General features: G+C 43.9%; 3 protein-coding genes across 8 annotated transcripts in view; all 3 read left to right on the top strand.

The window, feature by feature from the left end:
• The window catches only part of PHOSPHO2 (phosphatase, orphan 2), a 63,070-nt gene extending 60,343 nt beyond the window's left edge, over nt 1–2,727 (top strand). For 3 of the 4 annotated variants that reach the window (XM_050900275.1, XM_050900274.1, XM_050900272.1), the window contains exon 2: nt 1,412–2,727. In XM_050900275.1, the coding sequence (XP_050756232.1) occupies nt 1,414–2,139 (726 nt within the window). In that variant the 5' untranslated portion in view covers nt 1,412–1,413 and the 3' untranslated portion in view covers nt 2,140–2,727. Of the gene's footprint in view, nt 1–469; nt 1,085–1,411 lie in introns of those variants that run through there. The other variant, XM_050900276.1, reaches the window with a different exon arrangement.
• SSB (small RNA binding exonuclease protection factor La) overlaps nt 1–24,093 on the top strand; it is a 33,187-nt gene that overhangs the window by 8,286 nt on the left and 808 nt on the right. The window contains exons 1-12 of one of the 3 annotated variants that reach the window (XM_050900270.1): nt 14,245–14,304; nt 19,166–19,240; nt 20,650–20,753; nt 20,921–21,095; nt 21,251–21,358; nt 21,459–21,559; nt 21,786–21,857; nt 21,942–21,984; nt 22,438–22,470; nt 22,723–22,863; nt 23,247–23,430; nt 23,597–23,725. In XM_050900270.1, coding sequence (XP_050756227.1) covers nt 19,175–19,240; nt 20,650–20,753; nt 20,921–21,095; nt 21,251–21,358; nt 21,459–21,559; nt 21,786–21,857; nt 21,942–21,984; nt 22,438–22,470; nt 22,723–22,863; nt 23,247–23,430; nt 23,597–23,725 — 1,156 coding nt within the window. In that variant the 5' untranslated portion in view covers nt 14,245–14,304; nt 19,166–19,174. Of the gene's footprint in view, nt 1–14,244; nt 14,305–14,330; nt 14,427–19,165; nt 19,241–20,649; nt 20,754–20,920; nt 21,096–21,250; nt 21,359–21,458; nt 21,560–21,785; nt 21,858–21,941; nt 21,985–22,437; nt 22,471–22,722; nt 22,864–23,246; nt 23,431–23,596; nt 23,726–24,093 lie in introns of those variants that run through there. The other 2 variants (XM_050900269.1, XM_050900271.1) reach the window with 2 other exon arrangements.
• Nucleotides 6,475–10,437, top strand: KLHL23 (kelch like family member 23). Its single transcript, XM_050900267.1, has 3 exons — nt 6,475–7,687; nt 9,209–9,361; nt 9,940–10,437. Exons 1-3 carry the CDS (start codon nt 6,475–6,477, stop codon nt 10,248–10,250), a joined length of 1,677 nt encoding a protein of 558 aa, XP_050756224.1. The 3' UTR covers nt 10,251–10,437.

The raw sequence follows: 24,093 nt of genomic DNA, 5'->3' as shown, positions 1-24,093 counted from the left end.
CAGCCTGTCTTGCTGTCTGCAGCTGGGAGAACAGGGGGGAGGTTTGGGGAGAGCCACCCCGGACACGGGGACGAGGAACACCCCTACAGCCTCCCGGAGCCGTGTGCAGCCGGTGCGGCTACGGGCTCGGCACTGCCCTCCCCCCGGTGCCCGCGGGGGGAGCCCCACTCACGGGCGAGCTGCTGCTGCTGGTGCCGCTGCCGCTGCCGGCTCCCGCCGGGGAGCCCGGGCCCCGCCGCCGCCATGGCCCCGAGCCGCGCCGCCTGTGTACGCGCGCTGTTGCCGGGCAACCCGGCGGCGGGGAGTCACGTGATGACGTGGACTTGAGGCACGTGGGGAGCGGCGGCCGGGACTCACGCGGAGGGAGCCGGAAGCGGCGGGTGCGGAGGTGGGTCGGAGGCGGTGCGGCCGTTGGCCGGTGGCGCGCGCCCTGTGAGCGGTAACGGCTCAGCGCGTCCCCGCCGGCTCTGTTGCTTTCCCTCACGGGCTTTCGGTCCGCTGCCGAGACTCCCCTGCAGTGCTGCTGCCCGCCTCGCCCAGCCCAGCCCCTCGGGCTTCCGCGGTGCCGCCGCCGGGGTGGCTGCTCTGCTTTACCCCTGGGCCCGGTCGTTGCGCCCCGGGCGGGCGGTGGCAGCAGCTGCTGTGCTGCGGTTGGAAGGGGGCTGCGTATGCGGCTGCGCGGCCTGCTGGCTGGGGCGCTGGCCTGAGGGACGCCTGGGGCTGAGGAGGTGGCGGTGCTCGTTACGGGTGTGAGAGGACTTGCCTGTGAGGCAACCGCATTAAGTACCAGATGAGTTGTCTCCTGCTCCCAGGGATTTCCGTAGCCCAGAGGTGGGCTGTAGGTACTGAAGTTGCAGGACTACAGCAGGCAGACCGTTTTTTTTTCCTCCGGATCCATAAATGGCAGTATTTCTTTTCGTTGGCTGCTTTGATTTGCTGTGTCCTTGTTAAAAAGACTGCCTCCATCTGCTCAGTAGTAGTTTCCTTTTGAAATATCTTTCCAGGTGTTTTGCCAGGAGAATCCCAGCTTGGTTGCGTTGGCAAATGATGAGGGAGAAATTTAGAACCATTGGTCGAACTGATGGTGTGTGAGTACTGGAAGATTGACTCTGTGTTAGCAAGTATTAGTAACTATGCAGCATGAGTTTAGATACTTTTGCATTACCTATTTTAAACGGACATTTGATACTGAACTAGAACTTTGACCTTTACGGACTGCTTTTTTAGCTTCAGCACAACTTCCCATAGCTGTAGTGGCCATAAATAGTTGACTTTTAGATATTTGTCCTAATGCTTCATTTTCTTGTAGCATTTTTCTCTTCTGAGCACAGGATCAGGGTAGGAGTTCAGTACTTTTGTTTATATAAATAATTGTCTTTTTTTGTTTGTTTTGGAAACTATTTTCTGACAGCTATGAAATTTCTGTTGGTTTTTGATTTTGACCATACAATCATAGATGAAAATAGTGATACCTGGATTGTGAAATGTGCTCCTGAGAAAAAACTTCCTAATGGATTAAGAAACTCCTACCGACCAGGACATTGGACAGAATATATGGGCAGAGTCTTTGTCTACTTGGGAGACAATGGCATCAAAGAAGATGAGATGAAAAGAACTATGACAACAATTCCTTTCACTGCGGGAATGGTAGATCTTCTGGGTTTTATTGGCAAAAACAAAGAGTTGTTTGACTGCATAATTGTTTCAGATTCTAATACAGTATTTATTGACTGGATTTTGAAAGCTTATGACTTCCATAAGGTGTTTGATGAAGTGTTTACAAACCCTGCAGCATTCAGCAGTACTGGCTATCTTACGGTACAGAACTTCCATGCTCACCATTGTGCAAAGTGCCCTAAAAACCTTTGCAAAAGGAAAGTTTTAAAAGAATTTCTAGATAAACAGTTGGAGCAAGGAGTAAGTTATACACAAATTGTATATGTAGGTGATGGTGGGAATGACTTATGTCCAGTAATGTTTTTGAAGAAGGATGATATTGCTATGCCCAGGCAGGGTTATACCTTGGAGAAAAAGATTTCTCAGCTGGCCCGAGATCTCAGTCCTGTGGAGTGTTCTGTTCTGGTTTGGTCATCTGCTATTGACATTATGTCTTATCTGAAACTGCTTATAAAGGAATAATTCAAATGATAAAAGGAAACTAATACAGTTATGTTTTATCTTCCTGGGAGAGAAAAACTGCATGTGTATAAAAGCACAACACTGTAAAATTGGGCTGTTATCTGAACTTACGTTTTTTAAACACAATATAAAACTGTTTATGTTCAATCTTGGTAATAGTGGGAAAGTGAAGTTAAAATGGCTTTCTAACATAGTACACATTCCAACTTAAGTGGAGAAGGGGAGTCGCAAGAGGAATTGCCATTATTCTTAGTCTTCCCCTCCCCCCCAGCCTTTACCGACTACATAACTGACCTTTTCTGTTCCACGCGCTTAGGGGAAGGAGTAGGATTAGTGCACAAAAGAATGAAATTCTTTACTTACAGAACATTAGGTGCCAGGAGCATGGTTCTGGAACTGGTGGCTTTTGTGGTGCTTTGATCAGGATAAATGTTTAACTTTGTAAATTATTTGGTATGCTTGTAATCTTGTTTGATCTGAAGATGCATTTATATTTTCAATATACTAAATATTTTACCAAGCAAAATTACTTTTTAATAGTTTGTATTATCTTGTATTGTAAAGACAATAAAAGTTACTGTCACTAACAAAAGCAGCACACCTGATTTGTGTAATGTATTTTGCTGGCCTGTGTGTCATCGGGCACCTGTTCTTGTAAGGGCCTGGAGAGAGTGAAGACAAGTGTAGGTGTCAGCCTTTGGATAACACCTTCATTTATTTTGCCAGTCAGACCTCTTCTCTTCTGGAGAGCAGTAAGGATGTTGCTGTTGTGTTTAAAGAAAAGTCACTTTCCCATTTTCCTGACTACCGCCCTGACAGTGTGCTGCTGCCGCTCCGTATAGAGCTAATGCTAGTTTGATCTTCCATGCTGACAGCTCTGAGTCAGCCAGGTGCTTTTTTCTTGCTGGGTTTCTGCTGCAGTGCACAGGCCCATAGAATGGTGCATACGTATGCATGTCTACGCTGGTTTTTACCTATTCACTCTCGTCCATATCTATAGCATAATCCTCTCTTAGAGGCTGGAAGGGAACATCTATGTCCACTTCTACTTTTTAACAGAATTGTTCTGTCTTTAAATAGTTTAAGGAATCGTTTGTGAACATGTAGTCTTTCTCTTTACCACTCACAGTGAGACAAGCCCCCAGAGTTGGGCCATGCATATAGAGATACTAAAAATAAGTCTCATGAAAGTTATTTTCATGCCAAATGTTTTCCTTCTCACAGTCCCACAAAAGGTCCAAAATGATGTAGTCTGCTTTTGAACTGATGTCTGGTTTAGCTTAAGTGCCTTAACTGAGAAATTAGTCCAACTTTTGCAGCACTTCGGTTGCAGATGTCTGAGATGTAGCTCAGCAGCCCGCAATTGCTGTAGCTGTCTTCCTCTGTTTTCTGTGCAGCATTGTTCTCATTTTCTTACTGACATTTCAGGCTGATAGTGTATATAAATTAAGATTTCCTTTGAATACTTCCTTGTAAATGGTCCTGCTCTTAGCCCTTCACCTATTTTAATGAATTGTAGAAGGTTGCTTTGAACAGTCTGTTGTCTAAGATGTCCAGAATAATATACTTGCGTTCTCAGGAGCATTGCTTTAATGATGGATATTTGATAGGTGCCTGAGATGTTTGTATTGGGGATCTTACCCTGTTGTCTTGTGCAAGGGTACAAAGACAGCATCTGAAGAACTGGTGGGTCTCAAGTTGTGGCAGGTTTAAGTTGTCTGATTTACTGGTCATACAAAAGAATCGTAATGGCTGTTGCATAGTACAACTTTGTGTGGTTACTTTCTATTTTTTTCAAGTTGGATGTCTCCTTCATTGTAGGTGTGCTGCTGAATGTTCCAGGTTCTGTGCTGGTTTCTTCTGTGCTTTTCAGAACTTAGTCATGAGACAGCTTGCTTTCAGTTTGTCCACAGATCTCAGTTACTGCTTACTTAAACAAAAAACTAGTATATAAATAATTATTCTGCTTTTTCTTCCACTTATATTAACTGTTGTTCTTTTAGCCTTGAGGAACCTACCTTGTTTGCTGTGAGAGTGAGAAACTGAGTGAGAAATTCATCTTCGTGCTCAAAAAGGGGTGCTTTTTGTGGTTTTGATGAAAGTACCAAAGCAGGAGTTCAGAGTAGATTAAGCAGAGTACTTGAAATACTAGCAATTACGATCCAATCACTTCAAGTAGAGGGTAGAGCTGATGCTATTTGCTAGACAAAGTGCGTGTTGGAGGCAGAAGTAGTTTTTCAATTCCAGTAGGTAGGCCATTAGGCTATTAATATGAAGTCTTGGGGTTTTTTTTCCCTCTTAATAACAGAGAAGAGAGAACTTTTCTGAAGCACCACAATTACCAAATTTTTCCACGTTTGGGTATAAGGGAGGGGAGATGAGTATCTCCAAAGGGCGAAGCTGGTTTAAGCTGGTAACCTAGCCAAAAGAGAAGGGGAGAAGCTCCTCGAAGGGTCGCATGTTCAGTATATAAGTGTTGCTGACCTCCAGACTTGCTGGCAGTTTAAATCAACATGCTCTCTGGGAGGGAGGTGACTTAGGTAAAGATGTTATGAAAAGAAATGCATAATGGAAGGCATATGTGTGTATGGGAAATTTTCTATATGGTAACAGGTCTGCTATCATACTCCAGCTACTATGAAGAGTACTTAGCCTTAGTATTATGTGCTAGTAGGATGGCCAAGACCTGGGAGAAGTTCCTGCTTGTCCATAGGAAGCTGATGAAATGGAAAGTGCAAAACCACAGCAAAACAAAGCTGTTGGCATGGGGATGTATAAACAGACTCAGGGCTGTACAAGGGAATGCTCCAGAGAAAGAAACGGAGTGAGTAATGTAGCTGAGGGATAGGCCCGGGTCAGAGACAGCACGGCTCCTGCTAGTTCCTGGGTTACACCACAAAACTCTGATTTCCTGGGCTAACAATGCATCAAGAGTGGTTGAAAAACTGAAGGCAAAGACGTGTGAAGAGTTTGTTGGTTTTTGTTCGGATTAGCTTGCTTATGGCTCATGTTACCACGTAAAGGCCAAGGGCAAGTTTGAGTCCTGTTGCACGGTTAGCATGTGAGGAAGGATGGCAGAGGGGTATGTCCATATACACTTCCCAGTTCAGATTCCTTTAGTTCCTGCTTCAGGTGGGCATCATGGAGGAAGTACCACCAGGAATTAAAAAAGTGATGCTTTTTAATCTGTGTAGAGCAGGAGCTCTCCTAATTTCTCCTTTTGGGTATTGCTGGCACTTAGCTAATAATAACAAATACCCGCCTCCTTTTGGTAGGAGAAACCAATGCCAGTCCTTTCAATCCAGGAGAGCTCTGGCAGGGCAGGGGGAGCCTGGCTGCTGGATCCAAAGGATCCAAGCCCTGCTGCAGGTGAGGGAGGGAGCACAGCTGCTTAAACCCGGAGGATGCTGTGCTTCAAATACTTTCGAAGGTCTCCATTGCAGAAAACGTTTTGCTAGCGGAGAAGAAAAAGACTTATTAAATTGTGAGCCACATTTTCAGAAGTGGTAAAAGCCAATATAACCTTCTTCCTGAATAATTTGCCTATAGTTGGAGTCTGTTTGTCAGCATAGTTTGTGACTGTCCTTTGCACCCTGCCAGGTTCAGGTGTTTGAGGAGAGCTCTGGCCGCCCCCTCTCGAATTCTGCCCTTTTGTAATGGGGGAGCCCCTGGAGCTTGCTGCCCTTCCCAGCATCGCTCCTCCCAGCACCTGGCAGAGCGGGGTGCCTCTGCGAGAGGCAGCTTCAGGTCGCCGTTAGCGGCAGTCGAAGGCCGCCTTGCTTTGTTGTGTGGCTGAGTGCCACCAAGCTGGTGGCGCTCCCCAGGCATCTGCTTCTGTCCCTAATACGGCCGGGCCTTATGTCATGATCGCAGTCAGCCTTTTAACCCCCTGCCCCCGGGCGGGGGGAGCCCCAGGGCAGCAGCAGCAGCAGCCGCCGTTCAGGCCGGAGTTTCCCTGGGGCCAGCCGGCGGGCGGGGGCCGGGCTAGGCGCCGGGGCCCGCTGACCTCGCGGAGGGGTCCGCGGGGGCGGGCAGGGGAGGCGGCCGGGCACCAAAATAGGAGCTGCCGCCCCGGCCCCGCCGCCTCTCGCCGGCAGCGGCTCTTCCAAAGATGGTCACGGGGCCGCCGCGGCCGCGCTCCGCCCGGGCGTAAGCACCGCGCCGGGGCGGGCGCGGGGCGGCCTCGTAGCCGGAGGGCGGCGGGGCTTCGCGGAGCGGCTCCTCGGTCCGCGGGCGCGGCGCGGACAAAGCCGCGGGGGGCCCGGCGCGGCGGTGCCGGCCGGCGGCCCCGCTCGGCGCGTCCCGGCTGCCCGCTTTTGTGGGCGGGTGACGGCGATGGCAGTGGCCGGGCAGGAGGACTACGCGTACCTCTACAAGGACTCCTCTCACCCCGCCGATTTCCTGGAGGCGTTCCGGGCGTTTTACCTGGACGGGCTGTTCACCGACATCACCCTGCAGTGTGCTTCGGGGGTCATCTTCCACTGCCACAGAGCCGCCTTAGCGGCTTGCAGCAGTTATTTTAAAGCCATGTTCACAGCCGATATGAAAGAGAAATCTAAAAACCAGATCAGACTTCCCGGGCTCAGCCATGCCGTACTGGAAGCCCTCGTGAATTATGCATACACATCACAGATCCAGATAACAAAGAGAAATGTCCAAAGCCTACTCCAGGCTGCAGACCTGCTCCAGTTCGTGTCAGTAAAGAAAGCCTGTGAGCAGTTTCTGGTGAGGCACTTAGATACTGACAACTGCATAGGGATGCACTCCTTTGCCGAATATCATCATTGCTCGGAGCTAGAAAAAGAGTCCAGGAGGATATTGTTATGGCAGTTTGAAGAAGTGTGGAAGCAGGAAGAGTTTCTGGACATTGGCAAGGAGAAGCTCTCTTATATTCTCTCCAGAGAGAATCTCAACGTTTGGAAAGAAGAGGCAGCCATTGAAGCTGTCGTTAAGTGGGTTGCACACAACGTGGAAGAAAGAATTGAAGACATCTGTGAACTGCTGAGCTGCATCAAAGTAGACTTAGATAACATATATTTGAGGTCAGCTTTAAGCCTACAAAAAAAAAGCCGACTTAATGACTGTAAGATAAGGTCACTCATATACAATGCCCTGAACCTCAGTCCCAAAGGTCTTTCCAGAAAACCCACAGCAGCCATGTACGTGATCGGAGGATATTATTGGCACCCCTTATCAGAAGTGCATGTTTGGGACCCTTTAAACAACGCATGGGTCCAGGGAACAGAGATGCCGGATCACACCAGGGAGAGCTATGGGGTCACTAGCTTGGGACCAGACATATACGTGACAGGAGGTTATAGAACGGAGAGCATCGAAGCCCTTGACACTGTGTGGATATATAACAGTGAGAGAGATGAGTGGACAGAAGGCTGCCCCATGCTTGACGCAAGGTATTACCACTGCACAGTTTCCTTGAGTGGCTGCATCTATGCGTTGGGTGGTTACAGAAAGGGAGCTCCCGTGCAAGAAGCAGAGTTCTATGATCCTTTAAAAAAGAAGTGGCTTCCTATTGCAAACATGATCAAAGGTAGGTAAGCTTTTGCATGGTGTCTGCTCCAAATGTCGATCCTTTTCCATTTGCCACTTCTAAGTGCCATGGACAAACTTAGGCTTTGATCCAAGTTCTGGTGAAGTCCATGGGACTCTCCTGCTAATGTTCGTGGGCTTTGGTTCAGGTCTTTACTAGCCAAACGACTGCAAACATCCAAATGCTACGCTGGGCTGTGCCACAGAACACTAGGGTGGAAAAGCAAGTGGTAGTCTCAGTTTAATTTTGCCTTCTTTCAGGAGTAAAATTTCTGTTCAAATTAGAAAGAAATCAGAAAGCTACCTGGGATTAGAGTCCATTAAGTAGATGGTCAAAGAGCAAGCTCCAACAAAGGGATTGTATTATTTTAACGTAAGACCAGATTACTAAGATTTTCTGTGCAATCATTTATACAGGTGTCATCTTAATTTAAAACTTCTTGCATGCAGTTACCTCATATTTCAGTGTATCATCTGTTCAGGATCCTTAGTTGAATCTTTAGTGTGAGGATAATGAAAGACACTAATACCTGTTTCTAGCAGCCAAAATAGTGATCGATTAAAAATGTATGAATTTGGATCACAGCCTAACTAAAGGGTATTATTTTGTTATAACATTGATAAACAATTATACATTTTATCATACATTTTTACAAATTAATGCAGTTATTTACAATTAATTATAAAATTTTACTGTAAGTTGATGCGACATAGTATTTTTCTACATACATGAGATTTTTTGGAGGTATCTGTAACAGGAAAAAACACTTATGCTCCTACAACTTTCTTCATTTGTTCGTATATTTTCCACAAACATTGCTATTATTCTCTTTTTACTTCCTTTAAAAATAGAAATGCTATGCTAATACTGTGAGCAGTTACACATCCTGTGCAGTTGTTTTGTCCCATTTTCTGTGTGAAACTTCTCAGATGCTTAAAAAAACCACACTAATTTCCTAATTTTGGTCCATTTTATCTTGCCAGATCCCTTGCTTTATTTTGTTTTGTTCTCCTAGAGACAGTTAACATGGCTCAGTTCTGTTTGTGTCCTTGTTTATACAATAGTATAATTAATAATACCATGAGAAAGACTAAAAGTATCAGAAAAGATACCCCGAGACACTGAATGATCTTAACTCCCATTGTCTTTGTCCTTGCCATATGAGTGACTTTTAAAAATCTCTTTAACTTAGTGAAATATTGAAAGTAATTCCCTATTCCAAAACCAATGTGACAACATGTCTTTAATTACTGCATAAAAATTCTGTGAAACACTGTGTGGCTGTATTATATGCAATATGTATCGCTTACTGCAGTTTTATTTAATTGCTCGTGACTTATGCCGATAAAATAAGGTGTCTTGACAAGTTTATTTAATTTCACATTCAGTTAAATACTTGCAAGCATAATTTCACCCTGAAATATTAATTAACAAGTCATTTGAAACGGAATTATGGATGGAAGTGACTGTGGTTATTGTATGCAGTCTGAAGGTGTGTTGTGACTTTCACACTGTGTACAGGTGTTGGAAATGCCACCGCCTGTGTCCTGCATGAAGTCATCTACGTAACCGGAGGTCACTATGGGTACAGGGGAAGCTGCACCTATGATAAAATCCAGAGATACCATTCAGGTAGCAATGAGTGGAGTATAGTCACCACAAGTCCGCATCCAGGTAAACAACAATTCCTGCAACGAGGGTAGAGCTTGATTTGATTACTTGTATCTGGGAGTCTTTAAGCCCACTCAAGAGTTTCTGGCATGTTCCTAGTGAAAGGAGCAATGCCTGTAGGGCAGCAAGGGCCAGAGTGGAATCATCTCCCATTTCCAGACTGAGGGGAAGGGAAGACCCTCTTCAAGCATCTGTTTCATAGAAATCACTATATAAATATTGAACTAAGGAATGACTGCATTCTTAACATAATATAGTGACCTAACTTTCTATAAAATCTATCTGCTTATAGGCATTTGGCAAAAATCATTTATATGAATTTTAAAAGGGTTTTCTCTATGTTCTACATTTGGTAACAGTAAGTTTTTAAAGCAATTCTCACTAAGTACTGGTGCTCATGTCTGTATCTTCTGTAATGCCTTGAGCTTGCTTTTACCAAGTGTAGCAGAAAATCCTGAGGTGTCTCCTAAGCTCAGTGAAGAAACTCAGCCGCCCTCAGTGGTGCCCAATGTTTGTCATGTAGTTGCGGTTTAAGCTAACATTACCATGCTGAGTTGAACTGTATTCCTTTCTTCCTGAAGAATACGGATTGTGTTCAATTACATTACAAAACAAGATCTATTTTGTGGGTGGACAGACCACGATCACGGACTGCTATGACCCAGAGCAAAACGAGTGGAAGCAGATGGCTCACATGATGGAGAGAAGGATGGAGTGTGGTGCGGTAGTTATGAACGGATGCATCTATGTAACAGGAGGATATTCCTATTCAAAAGGAACGTATCTGCAGAGTATTGAGAAATACAACCCTGAACTGAATAAATGGGAAGCAGTAGGTAATCTTCCCAGCGCTATGCGGTCACATGGCTGTGTCTGTGTGTATAATGTGTAAACATTTAATTTTCATATTGCTGTTACAGAAAACAGCAGATGCAGTATTCATAATAGTACTGATTACCTCATGAATGAGATGTCTAATACAATCTCTTAGCGCACATCATTAAAAACTAGGTATAATTTGTCTTTATTTTAAACAATTCAGAAATATAAATGTGGTAACAAGATTTCCATATGTTTTTCAGTCCGATCATTCTTTGTCATGAAAGTTTTCAAATGACTCTCTTATAATACTTTGTGCAGCTATATGGGAACTACTGTGAAAAACAGATTTGTTTTCATTAATCACTGGGTGGAACTATGATCTGATGCTAAGGTGAGTACAGCCAAACAAAATACTCTGCATTTCTATGGACTACCGGGCTTAAGATGAAATCTGTGATACTCCAAAGGTAGCTATAGAAATGGTTCATTGCCACAAGCTCAGCGTGTGGTACATATAGAGCAACATCACTTGGATAACTAGGTTATCACATCCAGAAATCATGGGCAGTTACAGGATGCTTCTAATTCTACCTTGAAATACCAGAGTGGAGAAGAGCACAGGCTGGGAACGAGGGAAGAAATGTCATGCAGTAGCCCCAGAGCACAAGCCCAAAGTGTGCACTAGTTTTCCAGAAGGAGAACAGTGCTCTGCAGTATGAGGCAGTTTGAGAAAAGTGCTCACTTTGCCATTCTCACACTGGCAAGGCCTGTGAGAAATAAAAAAAGACTCTGCATGGCTTTGTAATGGGCTCTTTGGCTGATGCACAGGTATTGGTGATTTTTTTTTTTCAGAGAAAAGCCTTACCATGGTAAATATTTTTTTTTTTTTAATCAAATTTAAGATGTGTGTCTTTGTGGAATGGAAGGAGGAAATGAGAGAGACTGGAAAGCTGCTAACATCCCCCCGAGATACAAACTTCTCTATTTTGTTTAATACCATTTGGTCTTTTCTAAAAGTGCTAAACTGTCACTTGAGCAAAGGTGACAACTGAAAAACTTGTCAAAATATGTTATGCATGGAGAAATTGAATGCTAAGTGGTCCACTGGATTTATTTATTATTTCTCTCAAAACGTAATACAAGATCTTCAAATTCTGTCTAGAAAGCAACTTGAGATGGGCAGGAAGGTCATCATTTTGTCACCTCTTCACTGGGAGACTCCTGTGGCAGGCTCCCAACGCGGCATGGCAGTGCCAGCACCGGCAGAAAGCAGAATCCATATGTGGTACTTAAATAGCCGGTGTTTTGACCCTGCCATCCCCAGCCTTCTCACCAGTCCTTGTTCTGCATCCTGCCATGTAGGTAGGAATACAGATGCATTTGATTGAATTTTTATTGCAGTGACTTCTTAGGATTTGTTTTCTCCTCATAGCTTGTATAGATAATGTGGGGCTTGTTATTAGCCTGGTCCCCTGAGGGAGCAAGGTGCAACTGTGTTGTCTTTCTGTGCGTGTGTAAGCTTCCCTCTAACGCTGGACTCACTTGTCTGGGTTCAGCCATGTTCTACAGGGAGGTATAGGCCTTAAAAATACATATTTTTTTTTCCGGTTTTATGAAAATCGGTAACAGGATGGGGGGGGGGGGGAGACTGAAAGGAAGCACGAGTTGTGTGGAAAGTACAAGATGGCAAAGCCTTCCCAGTGCCAAGGAGGTGGCTGTGAGGAGCATTCCCGCTCCCGCCTTTGTTGCCCCTCACCCGATCCCGCTTCAGCTGCTGTGGGGCTGCGCGGTCTGATAGCAGTGATCCAAATAAAGAAATGCCTTGGGGAGCAGAGAGGCTCTTTTAGCCCAGATCAGTTCCCCAATCCAACTTATAAAATGACCACAGAAACAGCTGTTAGACATTGGCATGAGAGGCAGGGACAACACAGGGCTGCCGCAGGGTGTGGTGGGAACTTCCTACACCAGCACTGCCATCTAAAATGAAATTTTGGTTGTACTGGATTTATCAGACCTCATGAAAGGTGCTTTCCAAGCAGGTAAGCCCTGAGTTTATAATATTTCTTTTTCTTGATCATAAGCATTTTCAACATTTTTTTTGTTCTTTCACATTTTTATGCTGTTTCTCACTTGCATTTGACTGCCAGTAGCAGGCGGCACTCAACTCTGAGCTTTGATGTGAAGTTCTGTGGTGTATATATAGTTCTTGTTTTGATGTCTTTGTGTGTCACCTTACTATGTCAGAAGCTCATGTGTGCATGGGTTCAGTGTTTTGCTTCATTATCCATCCCACTAAGTGCTATTTAAGGATCCAATGTAATTTGTTTAAAGACTCTAAACCGTAAAGAGGTGTGGGGAATTGAACTCTGACGCTGTTTGAAATGCGTGGGCCGGGCAGGTGGGCAAAGAAATAAAATGAATTTGTTTCTCCTGGAAATATCCACAGCCGAGAATTGTTCAAAGGCAGGTGGAGATTTTAAGGACAACATCCAAAGAGCATGAAGGTGATCTTTGTATTGAACGAAACCACCGTGAACTCAACGTGTGTATGTGATTTTTCAGTGCAAAATATGTACCCGTGAAGCTTCGTGTTTGTCAAAAAACATGAGGATAGAACAGCTGCTTCTGGCTATCCCTAAGGTTCATTCTGGCCTGTGTCCTGTCACCGACAGTCGTTAAGTTGGTGAAAGGATGTCAGAACAAGGCAAGGACTAACGAAAGTTCCCAGCGTTCACCTGTCCGCCGCTTCTAAACTAGGTGCTTAATGTTGGTGAAAGACAGTGCTGTTCCATGGTTGGAGCACAGGCACTGAAAGCCGGAGTCCGCTTTCTCCCTCTGGGCACGCTGCAGGGGAGCGATACGCTGCTTCTCAGCCTCAGCATAACTGCGAAGTGAAAAAAAGCCTTTAGTTCTCACATGCTAGGAGAGTACGTGCTGATCTGGCATAAACGAGTCAGTGAGATTACTGCCTAGGGCTTCAGATAAGTCCTAAATTTTTAGAGATTTTTGAATGCGTGGAGTGCAGTAGTTCAGACTCACGGTTAAATTTTACCTGGTGCTATTTTTTTTACAATCACTTACAATGCCCTTTTAAATTAGCTCATGTCCGTAGCACATCCCAAGAAAGCGTGTAGCAATGGGGTCTTGAGCGCAGGCAGGAATATGAATTCAGTGAGAGGAACAGGGATTCTGGCTTCTGGTCAGTAACTTGTGCATCCCACGGGAGGTGGAAAGCTCAGAGCAGGGGATCTCTTAGCCATCTGTGTGATACATTTTTAGTAATAATAGTTGAATGTGAACATTAAATTACTGTGCTATTGGACCTGTATTATGGCAGGCACTGTTTCACTTGTAGAAAATTAATACAGAAGTCAAATCAATTGTTAGGTCAGTACTATTTATTAGAATTTTTACTTGTGTGATCCCCCTGTTTGTAGCATTATAGATGTCTACAGCTATAGTACTTAAGTGAGCGTTTGTAATATTTAATAAATGTAAATATAGCATCAGTGTACAAATATAAGCTTTTAAGTTACTTTTTCTGTTAACTGCGCAAAAGCACGTGAACAAAAGCCCTGCGCACCCGGACAGGTGTCCGTGGCAGGCCGCGGCCTGTCGGCGTGTGTAACGCACGTCCCCGCAGCCGCCCCTCCCGCCGCGGCTTGTGCGTTCCCTGGTGCAAAGAATGAAGACGAACGCACGTTGTCCGCTTCCCAAACCGTTCCGGGCGCAGGGACTCCTCTGTCCGCGCCGAGGAGCGCCGCCGGTGGCGGGGCTCCGCGCACCGCGGGACGAGGGGAGCGGGAAGGGCTGCGTGGAGCAGAGCGTCCGTGCGTAGGGGCTGGAAGCAGAGGCCTCCCAGCTGGGGGCTGGCCCCGCCCCGCTCCGCCCCGCCCCGCCCGGCCGCAGGGCTAGCAGCCTGAGACACGCGGAGGAGGCTGCGCATGAGGCCCTGCCCCCGGTACCCACCCGCCGCTGCCGGACCGCCCCGCCCCGGAAGCGGCTCCCACGTGAGGGGCGGGCGGGAGGCGGCCGCGGAGGCTGCTGGGCCGCGCGGCGCCGACTGCGGCCTTTAAAGCGGCGGAGTGGGGCCGCGTGTGGGTGGGTTCCCGGAGCTGCAGAAGGTTTGTGCTCGCGGCGGCCTCTCGCCCCCGCGCCGGGCGGATGTGCCTGCGGGACGGCGCTGCTCGGGCGCGCTGCGCTCCGCCAGGCCCGGCCTCTCTGAGGAGCGGCGGGCCGTGCCGGGGTAGGGCGGGCTCCGGGGCGGGTGGCCGGGCCCAGTGGGGGGAGCGGCGGCCGGGCCGGGCCGGGCGGGAGGAGTCCCCGGGAGCGGGGGAGCACGTGCCGCCCCTCTTCCCCCGGCTCGGGCAGGAGCGCGGTGCGGGGCCCAGCCGTGCGTGGCGGAGACAGGGCGGGCTGCCGCCGCTCCTTCGCTCGCACCGGTGCCGACGGCGCGGTGGTGACTCGCCGGAAGCGCTTCATGCGGCGCTCGGATGCGTGCGATTCACCGCTGGGTTTTGTAGCGCTGCGTGGTGCGCCCCGCGCGCCCAGCGCTGCGGGTGGAGGAACGCTGACGGCACCGCTCCAGCACGTGCGGCGCCCGCGCGGCTCCCGCCCTCCGGCGGGCGAGGGGCTGCGGGCCCGGCCCCGCGGCAGCAGCCCGGCGCGGCGGGCGGGCGGGTGGGCTGGGGGCAGCGCTCACGCTGCGGCCAGGCTGAGGCGTCCGCTGGGCGGGAACCTTGGCCACGGGGCTTGAGGTTGTCTGAAGAGGGATATGTTGTCGCTATAGCAGTATAGAAGTGTCGTAGAACACGCTGATGGTCTCCTAGCATAGACATAAGGTTCAGGAGCCGACATCTCTATCGTTTAAATACTTCTTATAAGAAATTCCTTCTTATATTGCACTGATTCTGCTCAAAAAATAACTGCAGAAGCAACATCTGTAATAATGAGTGGTGGCAGTTAATACTTACCTTAAATAAAAAGCTATATTTCGATATAAGAATCTCGTCAGGAGGGTCAGACCTCTTACGCGCCAGTTCCTGAACAATGCATTGCATAAATAACACTTCCATGTTACTTTATTGGGGAAACTTTTGTTTTAAATAAAGCCTTTTACTCTATTACAGTAATGGTAAAAGCAGTTAGCCTGCAACTAAGCTTTGTCCAGACCTTGAAACTAAATGTCTGATAAGATGAAAATCCATGTGAGAGTTCTTTTGGGATGGTCTAGCTAATGCAGCAGGGAATCAAATTGTTCTAGTTAAAGGGCTTGACTGTCATTTTCCATTTCTAATTTAAATCTCATGCCTACTTGCATTATTTTAACTTGTTTTCATTTTGACTGGTGTTGATACAGACTGTTGGCACACAGAAGGAACAAGTCAGCGTGGTCTACTAAGAAAGCACTTATAAAATCTTGTGTAGGATTTTGCATGCTGTTCAGACTGTGATTGTTCTTCAATGAAGCTAGCTTTTTATCAGTTTTCATTGCTGCACAGCAACTGAAAACTATTGATCTGGAAGTTGGATCCAGAAAACTAGCTTGCGCCAAATGACTGAGCTAAAGAGTCTGAAGTGAGCATGTGCAGCAAGACTAGAATTTCTCTTAAATTAGAAGGCTGCTTCTGCTTTTATTCTAAATAGGTTAGAGCTCGATCAGTGTCTGCACTGAATTCCATGTGTGGCAAGTTTGAGTCTTTCTTAATCTTGCCTTCAGTTTGTTGTTACTTCCAGCTGAACGGGTGCTTTTTAGAAAAACTTTTCCAGGTGTAAGACTTAATCTGAAGGACTTGTCCCAGGTGTTGTGTTCTTTTACACTTCTGTACAGTTTGGTTTTTACCTTGAAAATACTGCTAAGGAAACAGACTTTGTTTTTAATCTCTTCTTAGCAGTGGAGCTGAGCCTTATTATGTGGAAAGCAAGTTGCTGGTTCTGGGTATTGTGGTACCCAGAGTGAGGCAGATGGGGAGAGCGGTGAACTGTGAGAGCTGGGGAAGTGCAAGAAAGACAGAGTATTCAAGGATATAACAAGGCTGAAGGAGTTTAGGTGGCAGAAGCTAGGTGAAGACAAAAGCGTATGTTCTTCCGTTATGCTTCACAGCACTATGATCTTGGCATTTCTTAATGGCTTCTTGGGTATCCAGCAGTAAAAAGAAGGCTGTCCTGCATATTTCAGACTGGTGTGGGTTTTGGCAAGGCTAGAAGAGGCAGGCTGCGCTGGACAGATTAGCAGGGGGGGTTTCTCTCTAAATGACAAACCCAAAGCAAAGTCAACAGCTTTATGAATGGATTCTTTTGTAACAGTACTATCTCAGACATGCTGCCTCTGCGTAATCCTCACCTCATTAACTGGTGTAGAACTGCTGGTGATTCGGCAGCATGCAGCCAAAAGGCACCAAGTTTTATTTAACAACAACTTGTATTAAGGGAAAACTTGCTCCAAGAAATCTGTGCACCATTCAGTATGACAGGTAAAACAGCAAAGACCACTGAAGCAGATACAGCCTACTCGGAGGCTGGTCTGTATTTCCCACTACAGAAGAGTACAAAGCGGCTGTCTCCACTCAACTCTTTCTTAACAGTGTACTTGAGACCGGCTGACCAAATGGAAGGTGGTGAGGGAAGATTCCTCTACCCAGCTCAATCTGTATTTCAGTGTGCACCAGCATATTGTCTCTGTTCTAGAGTTCAGAGCATATTGTTAATGCATTTTTCTTAAAACGGGATACATGACTAAAATCCAAATTAATTTTTTTTCCTCAGAATATGCAAGAGAGGAAAATTTTTCACATCTCTTAGTAAATTAGTATGTCGTCTTAAACATTAATTGAGCTGTACTGTGAAAAGTACGCATAAGAAAGGGGTTCACTTAAATATGTTGCCTAGTGCTTAAAAAAATCTGCCACACCTGGAGAAGAGACTTTGCAATGTGAGTTAAATCACCAAACTAAGGTTCAAGAATATGAAGATTCACATAGCTGCCATTCAGTACCTTTGTTTGACCCTGAGGATATAGTTTGTCAGATCTAACCCACTACTACTGCTTGCTGCCACAGAAAGGGTTTTCTGATTTTTTTTTTTTTTTCCTCATCTTGTGCTCCCTGCCCTAACAGCTCCATCACTAGTGTTTTCTACAAGCTGAATTCAGTCAGTGATAAATTTATCTCATGGAACTGTTCTTCCCTTTCTTCAGTGGGGGTTAACTTTCTGTTGGATCAGGTGTTAGAGTAGCACACAAGGTGTGTGGTCAATTAATTGATCCAGTGGAAAAAGCAGCGACTACTCCATAGACTGCCATTAAATTACACCAAATTAGGTACAATGTAAAATAGAACACTGGTTTCTCTCACAAGTAAGGTGTTGGGGACAACATCGCAGGGGAGTGTTAAGATAGTGCCAGCACCTGAATGTGGTGGTGAACTAATTAAGTCTCCTGTAGTCAGGGTGGCTAATGTGAGACATCTCTAAAGTAACTGCAACTGTTAGCTGCTGTACTACGGCCTGGATTTTTGTGAAGAGCTTTATAGACAAATGGATCACACTCTGAGCATAGCTGTCAACTAACACTTGCTGAAATTGTGCTTTAAAGAGTGTTACAATGTGAGGTACAGGTGGAAGTACAGCAGTGAAGACTGGGATGCAAATTTTAAGGCTGTAAGTGCCTAGATTAAAAAGAACTACAAGCAAGTCAAAGGATGCAACATAGCCTTGAGATCAGTAAGAGGAGGAAATGGCAATACTGCAGACTGCAGTAGGTCTGAACAATGATCGGTGAATTAAACTACTAAAATAAGATGATGGGGCTGTCAGGCAGGTGCTCTGATGAAGAATGCAATTTCCTGTGACAGAGGAATCTCAGGGGAAGATTTCCCTGCTTCTACGTTGTCAGTCACCTTGATGCTCTGAAAGATGTTACTGTCCTGCGAGTGGCGGAGCAGAACGTGTATGCTTAAATCTCCCAATAAACCATGCAAGGCATGAGTGCAAACCTGTCTTCACCAGTAGTCTTAATGATCACTGATCTGTGAACTGAGGTAACGGAGGGCTATGAAACTGCTTCATCTTCTGCAGCTGGATTTAACAAGTGTGATAGTGCCCAAAGGGAGAAAGAAGAAATCTGTGCTTCATAGTTCAAAACTGAATTCAAACCGATTTCTGACAGCTTTATAAAGCTGCATTTTTCCTCAAGAATTACTCTTCACACTCTATCCTTATCTTGAGAGCAACTAGATAGACATTTTCTGATCCCAGTTAACTTTCTGGCCGGTAGCTGCTTTCTTACCAACCTTCTACTGCATGTAGTGGCTGTATCTGATGTACTGGGATTATATGCTTAATGCCAGTTAAGGGAAGAAGTTACTTTCAAGTTAAAACATCTTGCCTCTTATCAAACATGCTTGATTCAGTATTCAGGCAGAACTGCAGTGAAGACAAGTTTGTAAAGGAGAGAACTAGACATCTTTAGGATGTATTAGTAAATGCAGATATTTTAATTCCTTCCTCCAGTAAGTTCCTTGAACTTTCAAAGATTAATTAGGAGGCAGAAACTTCAGAAAAGTTTCTAATTGTACCTATTTAGGAATAGTAAAAAAAATTTGTTACTGATGTTTTGCCTAGTGATGAGAGGTTGGGTTTGACTTAAAGAACAAATGTTGTTGGCTCTTTGGTTTGTTGCTGTTAGGTACCAACTGACGATCTGTGCCTAGAAAAAGGTAGATAACAAATCATGCTGTAAAGTGCCAGCATTTTTTTTACTTATCTTGAATGCAGAATGCCAAATGCTGCCAGTTGTTTCATAGTTTCCCCTTGGAGTTCTGCAGTCATGTTTAAAGTTGGCTCACAAGCATAAACGTATGGCTAAAGAACTTGTCTGTTATCTTGTTTAGATGAGGCTGCAGTGAAATGCAACACTATACGAATATAAGTCTGTAGAAAGTACTATTCAATACTTAGTGCCTTTGCTCTATATTCTCTTCAACACAGCTGGTGAAAATGGCTGAAAATGGAGATGGTGAAAACATGTCTGTTTTGGAAAGCAAAATCTGTCAGCAAATTGAGGTAAGTTCAATTTATAGTTTGGGATCTGGACTGAGATGTAGTTTTGGAGACATTCATTGGTAGGGACTTGGCTAATGGGAAGTTAACTTCATAGGGAGTTAGACTTGAATCTTCAGCTCTAAAAAATGTCTGTCACAGGTCTATGACAGATATTTAAGATAACTCATAACTCAAAAGGTTTAACTTGCTAGCGTTTTAGGTGCTATAGCAAGTGAATGTATCATTGAACAATTTATTGCTATGTTCACTGGGGTTATTCTATCTATGCAAATAGGAAGATGGATTTTAATTCTATATGACTTAATTTTTGGGGGGACAAAATCCTACTCAGGAATCTGTGCTGGTCAAAATATTAGCACATTGCATAACTTGCTATTATGAGTTACTGCTTTGTAATTTATTGCTACAAATTACAACTAAACTTATGTGCCTACTTTAGATTAACTATTTCTCACTCTAGAGGCTTGGAGGGTTACCCTACAATGGAAAACTGAGCACATCACTTAAAATGACATCTAGAACAAAACCGTTTTCCTGAAGGAGAAAAATACAGCTGCATGTGAATCCCCATTAGCATATGGAGCTGTAGTCATTATTTATGAAAAAAAAATCCAAAAAACAAACCAAAACCCCGAACCCCAGAGATTGAGGAAAAAAAGTTGACAAAGCTAGACTTGTGGTAATGTGAGTTTGAGATATTCTAGAGGGAGAGGTATTGTTGTAAAACTTGCACTGACTTTTTAAAGCACAATGATACTGGTGGAAACACTCCAACTTATCCTATGGCTTCAAGTATTTGACCCTAGTTAGATGACGGCTAGTAAGCAAAAGAATCTGACTGACTTGTCTATCTTGTACTGAATTGTCTTCCCATGCTGGACATGATCAAAATGAGAACACAGTAAATTAAAATAAAAACAATTTTTTCATCTTACAGTATTTTCTTGAATGAGACCTAGAAACTCTAGTCTATGTGTATGATTTCTCAGTGTGGCAAATACAGTATTCTTGCTTATACATTCCTTAAATAAGGACTAAAACCTGAATCCATTGGTGACAAATTTGACTTCTGACTGCAGAGCTTGATTAGGTTGATGAATAATTATGTTAACAGAATAAGCTTCACGCCTTTCCTAAACAAAACTGCAGTCTACCTTTGCCTCATTAGTCCCATTGGATGAAGTTGGTTGGTTGGTTTTTTTTTACAGCTTGTGTGTTGCAGCTAACTTTTGGAAAAGTATCATGTTAAAGTAGGAAGTAATAATTTCAGAATTTCTAATTGTTCAGATTAATGAACTTTGGTATGTCTCAATCCACTGCAGTGAGTTGTCAGATGAAAATGAGCTTTTAAGACTGAACATTCAAAGACAAATCTTTCTCCCTGCCTCCCTCCCCCTTCTTTTTTGCAGTACTATTTTGGCAATCACAATCTACCACGAGACAAGTTCCTAAAGGAACAGATCAAACTAGATGATGGCTGGGTGCCTTTAGAAGTAATGATCAAATTCAACAGGTAAAACAAAGTACAACTAATCTGGATGGAAGGGTAGCTTTCAGCTACTTATCTCTATTTGGGGCCAAATGTCCGTGGTCTGCATGTGCAACTGCTATTGCTGTTTTAACATTTGGCTTCAGCTTTGCCTGTATATTTGTAATAACCTGTGTCTGCTTACTCAATAGGTTAAGTCGCCTTTCAAAAGATTTTAGTGTTATTGTAGAAGCACTAAGAAAATCCAAGACTGGTTTAATGGAAATAAATGAAGACAAAACTAAAATCAGAAGATCTCCAAACAAACCCCTTCCTGAATTAAATGACCAGTATAAGGCTGCAATTAAAAACAGATCTGTGTATGTTGTAAGTAAACTTCTTCCTTTGCTCTGTGCTGTTCTGCATGACTTTGACTGAAAACCATCTAAGTAAAGCTTGAATTAACTCATACTAGATAGGTTCTAATTTCTGACTAAGTGTCAGTTTTTTGCATATAACTGAAGCTTGTTGCTATCTTGCAGAAAGGCTTTCCACTAGATGCAACTCTTGATGATATCAAGGAATGGCTTGAGGATAAAGGTCCAGTTGAAAACATTCAAATGAGAAGAACATTGCAGAGAACATTTAAGGTAGCTCTTGCGATGAACAGTTAGACCTGGGGCAGGGATCCCCGCCGGACAACATTTTGTTCAATTACTCTAACACTGAATGTCTCTTACCATTTAACAGGGCTCAATATTTGCAGTTTTTGATAGCGTTGAATCTGCTAAGAAGTTCACAGAGATCCCAAACCAAAAGTACAAAGACACAGAGCTGATAGTACTTTTCAAGTAAGTCCACTTAACTGATGTATGAACTAATAATGGTCAAGGGTGGATGTAGACAAGAACCTGGCTTGACCTGAGAAGTGCAAGTTTCTACACTGTTGTACAGGTATTGATAGGTGTACCTTTTGGAGACTAGCATCTCAACTGTTTCTTGGCTACTGCTCTCTTATGAAGTTAATTATAATGGAATACATTAAGTGGTATTAACTTAGCCTATATTCTATTTAAGGGAGGAGTATTGTACAAAGAAGAACGAAGAAAGGAGACAAAACAAAGTAGAAGCTAAAGCAAGAGCTAAACAGTAAGTCACCATCAGTTGAAGTGCCTGGTGTTGCTCACCTGACCGCATTTGAACGAACTCTTAACTAATTTAACTTTTCTACAGGGAAAAAGAAGAAAAACAGAAACAAGCAGCAGATGCTGAAATGGTATGGGTTTCTTAAATCTCTATACCTGAAAACTATGCGATGCTTGCTTTTGTATGGATTTTCAGTCCATGCATAACAAACATGCTCCTGCAGCTACATTTTGTAAAGCTAACGTGGGGTATTCAGAGTTTGAAATCCTAGAATATAGAGCGCTTTCTAGAAAGTCACTTCAGCTTTTCCAGCTAACCTACAGTAAGACTTTGTTTTGTCATGGTATTTAATCTTAATTTCAAAAGACTAATTTTGTTTAAAGGATCATATCCTGAATTTAAATTATTGGGCATGTTTACCTGTTCAGAAGTGATCCTAAATGCATCATTGAGATGATTGTTCTTCTGTGGTATTTAAAGGATCCAGTAAGGATTTAATCAGTATTATATAGATTTTTCAACCTGAGGTGTCAGCCTTCAGAAAACTGTCTTGTAGAATTTAAAGAGTGTAACTCTCTTACAGGAAAGGAGTCTCAAGTTCCACCTAAATGTCATAGTAAGTGAAGAAAATTTTAAAAAGGAAGGGGAAAAAAAAAAGAGGAAGGGGGACACACCATGCAAGACTTGGACATCAGCATAAATAAGCTATGTAGCAAGAATGCTTGGGTTACTGATGGTGCTAAGGGAGGTGACTTCAATTGCTTATTTATCACTATCATGTTTTAATAGTCTTAGGATTGAGGGGAAAAAAATGAATATTCAAGCTTGACTCGTCAACAAAAATGTGGGATTTTTTTATTTCATTTAGAAGTCTCTGGAAGAAAAGACAGGATGTCTTTTGAAGTTTTTTGGTGATCTAGATGATCAAACATGCAGAGAAGATCTCCATGATGTATTTTCTGATCACGGAGAAATCAAATGGATACACTTTGTCAGAGGTGCAAAGGAGGTCAGTAGAATCTTAGACAAGGAGTTAAGATCTCTGTATTAAAGTTTGAAACTGAATGATTAAATCCTTGTTTTCTTATGTAACCAACTAAGAAATTATTTATTTGACTTGTGGAATTGCAGAATATTTACAGAATGAAATTATTCCCTTAAATTCTTTCAAAAGAACAGATAAAGATTCCAGCCTTCTCAGTTGATAAGGTCAAAACGGAGACTGAGAATTTTTGTTAGGACAGTCTGAGGGTTTTGCTTCAGTCTAGACCTATTTTACATCATGCAAGAGTAATGAACTTGCTGAGGTATTGAACAGGATATGTTGTTCATCATTCTAGCTGAATGTTTTCGCAGTAAGATTCAAATGCAAATGCCACTCTTCTTTTTAAGGGAATTATCCTATTTAAGGATATTGCAAAAGAAGCTCTGGGAAAAGCCAAAGAAGCACATAACGGAAACTTACAGCTTCGGAACAAGGATGTTACATGGGAAGTGCTAGAAGGAGATGCAGAGAAAGAAGCTCTGAAAAAAATATTGGAAGATCAGCAAGAATTGCTGAAACAGAAAACAAAAGGTCCTCCTTTTATTGGTTTAAGTATTTATAATGTCCTAGAAGTGGCACTGTGTGAAAGTAACTGTAAATAGTGAATACATACTAAACACTGACTAACTGTAAAGCATTCTTTTGAGCTTGCCAGTTAAAAGACAAATGATACAAAGTTCCTGACATATCCCCACAGGACGCAAAATTAAAGGAAAAGGAAGAGGGGGAAAGATACCTCAAGGTGCACACAAAGGAAAAGTACAGTTTCAGGGCAAGAAAATAAAGTTTGAGCATGAAGAAGGTGGTGAAGATGATACTAAAACAGGTATGTCATTCTGTGCGCTGGATGCATCTTCTTTAGTACATGGAGCTACTTTCTGGAGAAATACTCATGTTTCTTACAAGTGTTTCAGATTTGGCCCTACACTGGAGTATTTCTGTCCTCTTGTCAGTATCAGTAAAGTAACTTTAAGGGTCTTGTGTTTGATTCCTTCCAGAACTGTCCGAAAAGCATATTAAAATAATTACTAGATAGCTGAGGCTGTACTGCAGGGCTGTTCAAAGCATTCTGCATTGAAAGATGGTGGTTGTCAGCAACGTTACACAACTGTACAGACCCGGTCTCAAGTGGTGATTTTTTTTTTTTTTTTACCTTGAGGATAGGAGAAGACTTAATAGTTCTGCATATTGGTA

The sequence above is a fragment of the Gymnogyps californianus genome, chromosome 7 (genome assembly GCF_018139145.2).
Source record: "Gymnogyps californianus isolate 813 chromosome 7, ASM1813914v2, whole genome shotgun sequence".
NCBI lineage: Eukaryota > Metazoa > Chordata > Aves > Accipitriformes > Cathartidae > Gymnogyps > Gymnogyps californianus.
Note: the sequence above shows the minus strand (reverse complement) of the source record. Positions and strands in the feature narration are given on the sequence as shown.